Below are 10,577 nucleotides of genomic sequence, written 5' to 3'. Positions count from 1 at the left end.
GCAACATCCTTAGGTTGGAGTGGCAGCTCTGGTAGCGAGAAGGGCCCAAGGTCCAAGTCATCTTCTGTGTTGGTGAAGGGATCAGGCCACGTTACGGCCTCCTCTGCATTTGCAGGCGCAGCGTTGTTGTTTTCCAAATAGGTGTTTTCTGGCGCGCTGACAACTTCGGCCGGAGGTTCTGCTGGCATACAAGGGGGCTCTGGAGGTATCTCAGGTGCTTCTTCTGGAAGAGGCTTGCAGTTATTGAAGAACGTGTCTAACCTAGTAGGGGACATGTAGGGAGCTTGCTCTTCGGCATTCGCTATTTCTCCTGGAACTGCTTCCTCGGCGTCCTCCTTGACTTCCTCCAGCCCCGGTTCAGACACTGACAGAGGGTACGATATGGGAGAAACGGGGTAGGAAGTATCCGTGGGAATGAAGGCTACTGGTGCAGGATGAATCGGCTCTAGGGCACAGAGCGGAGGCTTAGGGGACTCAGAAAACCTCTGGGGAGATTTCATCAGAAGCTCTGAGCCCATGGACCAGCCGACAGAGTGCTCTGCTGGGTTACCCATCAGGCTGGGAGGAATGGTGGTGTCGGGGTTTCTGGGAGGAGGGTTATCCCAGTCTATATTGTTCTGTTCTGGCATACCCGAGCTAAAGTGGTTTTCTTCGATCGGTGGCAAGTAGGTAGATTCCGGTGGCATAATGGAGGCGGTAGCTTGCTGCTCTTCTGTGGTGTCCAAGGGCATGCCGAGGTCGGGGGGAAGAGCGCTTTCCACCGAAGGAGCCAGCAACTCATCTCTGTGTGAAGGGGAGGATTTTGCTTGTAAACCAGAAAAGACACTTTCAGGCGACTGGGCGACTCCGCTGACAGCTCCTGGCGCACAGTGCAAAGCTTCCACTTTTGGTGATGAAACCCCATAATCCGGTGAGTAATACCCGGGAGACAAACACTGGAACTTCTCAGCAGTAACAGAAGGAAGGGTAACTTTCTCCTCCATTAAATGCTGCACTGGAGAGTCATAATTTGACGTCGCTGGGACGCTTTGCTGCCTGTAAAATTTATCTCCGACACTGAATTCTTCTTCAGGTGCCCTTCTGATATCAACCGAGATGGAACGGTAAAGGTTCGTGGAGGGTATGGTACGAGTCGGGGTCTGACTCGGATTCTCGGGGAGCCCACTGGAGACAGTGGCGTATCTGTCGAAGAAGGATGGAGAACAGGCATTCATGGACATCGTGGATATGGGCAGGGAGTGCTGGGAGTCCGCGCACTCAAACATCAGGTCCGTGTAGTCTTCGTTGCTGCACGAAGGAGTCCTGGGCGTCTGCATCACCTCCTCGTAGCTTGGACAAGAGACGACGGATGCCGGGGTCGGGACTCCCGTCGGCCGGTTCTGATCCGGCCTGGGAGACGCCGGGAGTATCTCCTTCAGCTGAGGACCCGTTATCCAGTCCTTGGAGTCCGTCCCAACGGCAGGCTGTGCCTTGTTTTCCGGTGACAGTATAGGAGTCAGTGGACCCAGCTCTTTCAGTTTCTTGTCCTTGAGCTGTGTATCCAGCGTTAATGGCTTCTTTGTTGCCAGATCCAGACTCCTCTTGCGCACATCCTCCGAGCTTTTAAGTTTGTCCTTTAATTTGGGGTCTCCGGACCTGTGCCTCATTTTCTCCATTTGCTTCATTCTCTCTTTGTGCCTTTTGTGGCGCTCCTCGATTTCCAGGTCTTTCTGGCTCAGCATCCTCTCAAAGCTGGTCATCATCAGATCACCGTCTCCCAGAAGTTTCTCCCTTGGCCTGGCATCTTTCTTGCCGCTGTCTTTGGAAAGGCTTATCTTTTCATTCCCGTTGCTTATTTTTATTGACTCTGATTTGTCTTTCTCTTGGTTCTCCTTGAGCTTCTCCTTCAGTTTGGTTTCGCCGAATTTGAGGTTGTCCTCCTTTGATTTATCTTTGAAGGTGGTGACTTGAGGACTGTCCTTGTCTTTAAGCGTGGACTTTGGCTCGTCTTTGTGATGTTTAAAGAAACCATCTGCATGTTTGTCTCTATGCTTTTCCTTTTCCTCCTTCCATTTTTCCTTGTGTTTATCTCGCCTCTTTTTCTCTTTAACTGTGCTGATGGTGCTGGAACCGTAAGTCTTTTCTTTTTCCGCCTTCTTTGACAGCTCTCTTTCAGATTCATTTTTATCTTTCTTTTCAGAAAATAAGTAATCAATGCTTTTCTCTGGTTCCTCATCAGGCTCTGCCTTCACGCTGTAGGAAGTGCTAAAAGCCTCCCCATCCACAGAGAAATCTTTTTCATAATGAGCGGAATCCTTTCTGCTGCTGGAGTCCTTGAATTCCTCTGTTTTTTCCTTTTTCTCTGTCTTCTCCTTCTTTGCTTTTTCTTTCTCGTGACTTTTCTTTGACGAAGATGAGGAATGTCTGTGTCTCTCCTTCTCCTTGAGTTTGTCCTGCAAGCAGGGTAAAGGGAGAGAGTCCTTAAACTTTTCTTCAGCGGCATCAGTAAGAGAGAGGTTAGAAGACTCAAAGAGGCTGGTCAGTCCTGGATCTTGTCCTCTATCTGTGAAGCTGTCAGAAGAGATCTCGCTGATTTTGTCATTGGAGTCGTCTCTATAGTCGTTCAGAGCCTCCTCCTCCAATTTCTCCAGCAGGCTCTTCTCCGACTCCCCTCCTTTCGAAGACTTTTTCTCTTTGGAATGCTCTTTGTCCGGCTTCTCCTTATGCTTGCTTTTCACCTTGTCGTCATTGGTGTGTTTCTTTTCAACCTTTTCTGGGAGCTTTTGCTTGTTTTTCTTCTCCTGAGTGGAATCTATGGACGTTCTGTCTTTCCTGTCCTTGTACTTCTCGGTAGAGTCTTTATCTTTCTTCTCTTTGTGTTTTTCAAAGGAACTCTTCTCCTTCTTCTCTTTTCCCCCTTCCGATGTTCCTTTGTCCTTTTTCTTCTCCTTGGAGTCCTTCTCTTTCTGCTTCTCTCCCGAATGCTGCCGGTCGGAGGAGTACTTGCGGTGCTTGTCCGGGTACAGCTCCTTCTCCGCAGCCGCGCCGTCCTCCTTCTCCTGCAGACTGTCCAGACGATGCATTTCGCTCCCAGCAGAGTCGCTGACTTTGAACCCTGTCAAGCTGTAATCGTCCCTCTCGTCTTCGCTTTCATCTGTGAAGATGTCTGCAATGCTGTACCAGCTCTTCTCCTTGCCTTTCTTCTCATCCTTTTTCTCGGAGAAGTCCTCTCGATCGGCGGAGAAGTTCTTCTCCTTCTTCTCTTTAACCTGGTCGAAAGAACTCTTCCTTTCTTTGTCTTTGCTGTGCAGGTCTTTGTACTTCTCTTTAGTTTCCTTTTTCTCTTTGAAACTCTTGTCTAGTTCTTTGTCTTTCAGGATTTTCTCAGGAGCAACTTTTTCATTTTTCTCCTTGTCGCCTTCTTTGGATTTTTCCTTGTATTTTTCCGGCTTCACCTTTTCTTTTTTTTCTTTATCAGGAGCATCTTTCTTCTCCTTTTCCTTCCCAGAATGGTGCCTCTCCCAACTCTCCAGAGTTTTACCACTGAATTCAGGGTCAGACTTATCCTTGAAGAAGGTTTCACAGCCGTATTCTTTAAAGTCATCTCGATAGGGCTCCTCCTGCTTCGTTTTGGTATCTTTCCGGTCTTTAGAGCCGTCAGAGGAATCTTTTCTGTCTTTGTTGGTTTCACCTGTATCTTTTTCTTTCCTCTCCTTGCCGCTCTCTGCAGAATCCTTCCTCTTCTTATCCTTTTCAGGCAAATAACTAGGAGTAACTTTGTGTCTGTCCGTCTGGTCCTTTTTCTTCTCGGAGCTTTTGTCCACATAGTCCCTCTCTTTCTTCTTTAAGAAAGTGTCCTTTTCATTACGTTTCTCGTTGTATTCCTTCTTCTCTTTCGTTTTATTTTCCTTTTTCTTGTCTTTAATTTCCTCTTTCACGGGTTCTATGATTAGTTTTGCCACGCTGTCATTTTTAATCTCCCTGAAATCTGGTACCGGAGAATCCCAGCTATCTTCACCTTTGAAATCGAAGGATGAATCAGAAGACAAGTCTGAAAACCACCTCTCTTGCTGATCATCCGAAAGGCTGAACTTCGTGTCCTCGCTTTCGGGAAATTGGTTTTTGTTATTAAACTCATCAAACCCAGACTCATCCCTGTAAAGTTTTTCTTTTTTGCATTTTTCTTTCTCTTCCTTGAAGGATTTCTCTTTCTCTAGTTTAGAAACCTTCTCCTCCTTCAGCTCGTTCTTCTTTTCAGATTTTGACTGCTTGTCCTTGGACTTCTTCTTTCTCTCCTCCTTGTGTATTCTCGGCTTCTCCTCTTTGGGAGACTTCTCCTTTACAGGTTTCTCTTTTTCTGATTTACTTAATCCTTCTCTGAAGGATTTGCTCATGTCTTTGCTACCATCTTTGACTTTTCTTAATGATTTCTCCTCTTTCGAGGATTTTCCAGTCTCATCTTTAAACAACCATTCCTTCTCCTCCGCCTTACCTTTGGGGAGCTTTTCCTCCTTCTTACTGTGTTCTCGCTCATGCTTTAACACTTTCAATTTGTTTTCGACTGGATTTTCTGTCTCTACTATCAAGCCTTTCTCAGGCTTTTGTTTAGAGTCCTCAAACTCAAAAGAAAACGTTTTGATTATTTTAATGTCTTGGCTGATGGGACACTGCCCCTTCTCCTTGTTTTTATGTTTGTGTTTTGTTTTATGCTTTTTAACAACCTTCCCCTCCTTGTCCAGCTTTGGAATCGCTCCATCCACATTGCTATGGAATGAATTCTTTTTCTCAGAAACAGTGTTGTGTGGGGTGTTTTTCTTTTTGTGCTCTGGTTTCTTCCTGACTGGCTTTAGCGACTCTAAGCTCGAGTCCTCGGACGAGTAGTCTGACTCGCTCGTCAGTCTCGTCCTGGTGGAGTCCGATAAGGAACTGACATCTGACCAAGCTGGAGAAGATATGGTTTTCCAATTGTCCGTCCTCCAGTGCTTGGAGTGCTGTTCCGTAAGATTAGGATTATGTTTCTGGGATGCTAAACTCCCATGAGAAGAGGTCGATGAGGCAGACAGAGAGTTAAACAAGGAGGATTCCTTTAGCACTAGCCTGGAGTCCTTTACACAGCTAGAGCTCTGAAGAGAGTCTCTATCATCCTCCTCACTCTCCACGTTTTCACTCTCTGATTCAGAGGAACAAAATTTGTCATTTTTTTTGCCAAACCGAACCTCTTTGCTTTTTGTCTCCTTCTTCCGCTTCTTTTTTACTTTGCTTTTCTCCTTCTGCGGTTTTGTGCTGGCGGGCTCCCGAATCTTGCTGCTGGGCAATATCGAGTGGGTCGAAAGTCGCAGCTTCTCCCCCGTCCCCACAGCAACGCTGGTCTCCTCCTCGTCCGAGCTGTCCGACAGGATGCGGTGGGCAGCTTTCTTTGGTGTAATTGTGTTATTTTTAGTATAAGTTTTCACTTCCATTTTGGGTATGGAAATGAAACTGTTTGCTTTAGTCTCTTTTCTGTAATCCTTTTTCAGTAAATGTTTGTCATCGACTGGCGGGACCCGGTCCTGCTCATCGTCCTCATCAAATTCATACTCATCCTTCACCGGGGTGATGGTTTTGGGGGGCTCCTGGGCCTTGGGCTTGTGCTTCAGACCCTTCTCGAACTCTGAGTCTGTGTTATTGCCATCAACAGAGCTGGAGGGAGCAAAGGAAGGGGCATCCTCCTCTTCTGAGGTCTCTGCAGAGAGAGAAGAACAACGCATTAAGGGCTGCGAGAGGATTCGGGGAGGGAACATCATCAGCCTGCTGCAGACGTGAACCCCTGCCAACGGCCCTGCCACCCTTTTGCCTCACCCAGCCTTTGCTAACTTTGCTCGCCCGAACGCTCGAAGGGCCAGGTTGGGAGATCTTTCAGAAAGGAACAGCTACCCAGTCTCAAACAAATCAGGAGACCTTCTGAACAGGGCTATGACTGCACACAGCGCAGGTCAAGGCTCCCCATAAGACTGGAACTCGAATTAGCACTAATTAAAACCTGCAGCGTTTCCCACCTGGCACAGCCACAATGGTGGCACTCGCGAGACGGGCTCTAGCGGGGTGCTCAGCTGAGGGACAGCCCGGGAGGGCAACCTGAAGCGTCAGCACTGGTGCGGCCGAGCGCCGTGCCCTCCGACCGGGGAGGGACTGGAACACGCCACGTGCACGCACACCTCCTCCTCTCTACGCACAAGTTGGAACATTACCCACATTTTAAAGGTAAGACATCCATTTACCTGCAATTGGCTTCCAATCCTACATCTCGATTGCACCAGGCAAGTGATCTCAACGTAGGCTTCCAGGGCAAACAGCTAGAGCTCCCGGAGCTAAAGCTGGTAGTTATGTTGTCTGAATTTGGGTTACAGCTACAGATGGACTCCTGACCGTGGCAGCAGCGTGCAGATATTCTGACAGGAGTCTAACTTCACTGTCCTCTTAACGTCTCTGTATTAACAGACAGCTGCAGGCCACAAACATCACTCCCATGTTCACATAAAGGTCAATCTCACCTGTTGAGCTCTCTTCGCTAGAGGGGTACGTGGTCTTTCCCAGGAGCAGATTCACCATGGTGGGAGAATTAGCTACTTTTAAAGGTGTCTCGCCCTTCCTGTTGCTTTGATGAGGATTCCCTCCATAATGTAACAACAATTTCACCACCTGAAAACAGAAATTGAGACTTGGAAGGTGCTCACGATGCTGCGATTCCAGGTTTTTTGTACAACTTTCATACATAACTAAAAGGGGGATGTCCTCAAGCAGTCTGTCCTCAGAACATGCCTTGTGGTACTAACGGTCAGCAATAAGGTAGGAGACAAAAAGCAGCAACATGAACCAACCTGGGCAGGAAAGAAGGGAGAAGAACAAGACACAAAGCCATGCTCCCTCCCTGACTCCAGAGGAAGAAGAATGAAGTATCCCCTGCACAGGGGAACACTAAGGAAAGCACTCAACAGCACCGGGGCAGGGAAATTCTTGCCCACTACATGGCTATCAGCAGCAAACGGTAATAAAATAACCAGAATTTCTGTATTTGCACAGCTGGCTGCTTGCAGCACAAGGGGGAAAAAAAAAAAAAAGTCATAAAACTCACAGCTATGAAGTCCAGCAAAAACCAACCTTGAAGTGCCCATTATTCGCGGCATCGTGCAGCGGGGTATCGTCATCCAACCCCTTTGTGTTGACTTCGGCGCCCGCAGCAAGCAACTGCTTTGCGACATCGTAATAACCCCGGTTGCATGCTTCGTGCAACGCCGTCCAGCCTGCAAGCAAAGGGACACTCAGAACGTGGACATCGCCTTCGTGGAGAAAGTCAGAGACAGCGACAAGTAACCTCCGGCCACAGACGCCGCAGGTGCCGAGGGGTCTGCGGCTCTGATGGCCAAGAAGACGGCCTCGTTTGCCTGGCTGCCCATGGAAGAAACCTGCAGCTCCGCCTTGCTAATCCAACCGGGCAGCAGTGGAATCAATCCCACTTTTCCCTCTGGTCGCACAATGTGGTACAGATAGATCACCTGCCAGAACGGACGCAGCCCCGGGAAACGGAAAGGCAAAGTTTTATGTAGGAAACGAAGAGAATTGCTGATGCCACGTGGAAGTCAGGTCTCAAATCCTTTCCCCTTCTAACTCCTCTGTAAGGGAAACACTGCCGCCCAGATCAGGACTGAGCTCTGAACTGCAAACATCGCCCTGAAACATCCCCCGCACAGACCTCACAAATATTTTCTGCGTGCTCTCCAAAGCAAGCGGCCACGCCGCTGCAAAACAGGCCCCCAGCTCGGGGAGAAACCAAACACCACAGTCACAGTGGCTCTAGTTCTCAAACAAACCTCTGAAGAACACAGAATGAAATACTTTATCGTGTTCAAACAGACTATTTTTAAGCAGAAACTGTTTTGAAGTTTCCTAGCAAATGCGTGGGGCTCCTTCGGTATTTCGCTGATAGTGTGGTGGGAACTCATTCCGTTACCTTCCCTTGGAGCATTAAAAAGGGGCACCTGTGACCAGAATTAATCACAACTGATACTTCAGTCTAGCACTGATATTAATCATACAGACGGAGGAACACGCATATCTATTTATAGCCCCAAAATTGTGCGAAGAGAACAGCAAAGAGCAAAGTCAAGCTCTCGGACGTGCTGGAGGAAAGACTGCCTCACGCTAATTCAGCCCCATCGTTGGTATGGGTGTGCGTGCACGGCACCGCTCATCATCTCATCACGGCCGCCTGCTCGCCGCGGGACTTGGGGCCGTTCCCATCCCAGGTTCCTTTCCCCATTCCCACCAGCAGCAGCAGAAGCTCAGTAGCGCTGCTAAGGAGGAGGAGGAGGAGGAGGAGGAGGAGGTGGAGGAGGTGATGCTCCTCCTGAGCTGAGGCTCAGGACGGTCAGCATCTCCTCTAATTCAGATGCCTGGCTGGCACAGCTGGGAGCCTGACCTTGCCCTTCACATTCGCACTGCTCCCCGTCAGCAGCACCCCCACATTCGGTACTTAAAAACAAAACCCCAAAAGCCATAGGCATCAGCCTTTCAACTCTGGAGCGATGACTTTACCAATCCACTCTTTTCAATATTTTTGTGCACATAATTTCTTATATTTTAAGTGAAAAAAGAGCTAAACCAGCCCACCTCCTTTTGCTGATTCCCCTCTGGACTTCCCAGATGGCATCCACGGGGAAGGGCACAAGAAAAGGGACTCGAGGGTCTCGCTCGTGGTTTCAGAGCATGGAGCCACGGCAGCCCCAGGGATCGCTGCGGATCAAGCTGCCCGAGCGGGAGCACGTTCAGAGCAGACAGGACAGCCTGGGAATTTAGCTGTCAACCTCCAACAGGGGAACTGATGCTTTTCAAGGATTTATTATTTTGAAAAAACCTTCAGTAGGTTGTTTTTTTTTTTTTTTCAAAGGGCAGCAAGACTTTTTCCTCCCCAAAGGGCACAATCGTTACTTGTGGTTCATCCCCTCTTTACAAGCAGCAAACCCGTGTTATAAAGAAACTGCAGTCTCTGGTGGGAGCCATTCTGGGCGGCGGAACATGCAACCAGGTGGGAAAAGGTTCGGTTCCACGGCTGCCCTGCCAGCAGTGCCAGCGGGCCGGTTACCTGCAAAGTCTTTCACATTGACATCTGCACCCTCGATAATGAGCTCCTTGATGCGCCGGGCATCTCCTCGGATGGCAGCTCGATGCAGCCGAGTCTCTCCTCGCTCGTTTCTCTTATTTACTTTATCTTTGGTTTTGGAGGCAGAGTTAGGAGTTCCCTTCTGACAAACTGTAGACTGAGAGGGATGCTTTGGTGTTGTGTCAACTGCACGGGGAGAGAGAGAGAGAGTCAGGGACCACACTCCGCGGAGGCCCGGAGCCCTTAGAGGGAGCCCTTGCCGCGCGCTTCCTCGCCCCGAAACCCTCACCAGAAGGCACCGAGAGGCACGGGAACCTCTGGAGTGGATGTGAGGACAGGAAAGCCTGCGTACGGATACTGCAATATTAATCGCAGGCTGCCAAAGCCCGCTGGAGAGAACTGTCGTCCTTGCAAAGGCTGCAGGCAATCCCATCGCTGGGGAGCAGACAATGCAGCTCCTTACCCTAAGACCTCCTCTCCTGAGGGAAGTGGCCCTTTACCGAGCACAGCGAGGTCCGACAGCCTCGGGAGGAGACCGCAGGTTTCCTGGGAGAACATCGGAATGCTCTGCAGACTACACAGCTTTTTGCCCCGAGTGACAGCAACACAAGCAGCTAGTTCAGTGTTAGGAACAACAAAACACGTGGCTAAAAGCTGCCACGTTTGTGTGTAGGATGCAGATGTGCGCGTACAGATAGCACAGTGCCTCGGAAAACCCTGGGGGGTCATGTATGCAACCCATAAAAACTACTAAAATACAAAATCCGTGGTAAACACATTCCAGCTGCTCCGCACCTCAGGTTACAGTTGCACTGGTTACACGACTTAGCCCTCTCCCCAAGAAGAAACATTAAAAAACCCACAGAGGATATTATTTTAACTTTATTCACGATGCTCCTTTACTGAGTTAGCCTGAGAGGCCAGCGGAAAACGTGAAGCTCTGACGTGGAGGAGGCTCCCGTGGAACCGAAGCTGTAGTTAAAGCAGCCAGCGCAGGCTCAGCGGTGGACTGAAACCAGCCAGCGCAGGCTCAGCGGTGGCCTGGATTCGGCCCGTGGGACATCTCCTGCCACTGCTGTGTGCCGGCAGAAGGAAGGGCACCCGTGGCCATGTGCCAACCCGGCAGCAGCCCGTGCCTGGAGTCACCGGTGGAGCCCTGTGGGAGCGGGTGTCCCACTGCCCAGCTCCAGCATCCCCCCTATGGCGCTGGGAGACCCCCGGAGCGGCACACCAGCCCCCTTGCACCGTGCCGGAGGGGGGGCTGCTCGCCTCTGCTGCCAGCGAGGAGCTACCTGAACCACCTGCTCCCCCCACGGCCCCGCACCGAGGAGCCCAGGTATTCGTGAGCCTCTGGCCGCAAGCTCACGCCCGTCAGCCCACACCTCCGAGCAAACCCACCCTCCGGATCTCACCTGGGCTGTTTGCAGACTCTTCTGATGTCATCTGCATAAGGAGAGCGACT

General features: G+C 50.0%; 1 protein-coding gene across 1 annotated transcript in view; it reads right to left on the bottom strand.

Moving 5' to 3' along the window:
• ANKRD11 (ankyrin repeat domain 11) overlaps positions 1-10,573 on the bottom strand; it is a gene marked incomplete at both ends in the record, with an annotated part of 12,764 nt that extends 2,191 nt beyond the window's left edge. The window contains 5 exons of the mRNA XM_009706831.1: positions 6-5,701; positions 6,510-6,657; positions 7,117-7,259; positions 9,098-9,301; positions 10,528-10,573. Coding sequence (XP_009705133.1) covers positions 6-5,701; positions 6,510-6,657; positions 7,117-7,259; positions 9,098-9,301; positions 10,528-10,573 — 6,237 coding nt within the window. The remainder of the gene's footprint in view (positions 1-5; positions 5,702-6,509; positions 6,658-7,116; positions 7,260-9,097; positions 9,302-10,527) is intronic.
• Between the last annotated feature and the right edge of the window lie 4 nt (positions 10,574-10,577).

The sequence above is a fragment of the Cariama cristata genome, unplaced genomic scaffold, assembly GCF_000690535.1.
Source record: "Cariama cristata isolate BGI_N322 unplaced genomic scaffold, ASM69053v1 scaffold20230, whole genome shotgun sequence".
Taxonomy (NCBI): domain Eukaryota; kingdom Metazoa; phylum Chordata; class Aves; order Cariamiformes; family Cariamidae; genus Cariama; species Cariama cristata.
The sequence above is the reverse complement of the archived record's forward strand: the minus strand, read 5'-3'. Positions and strand labels throughout refer to the sequence as shown.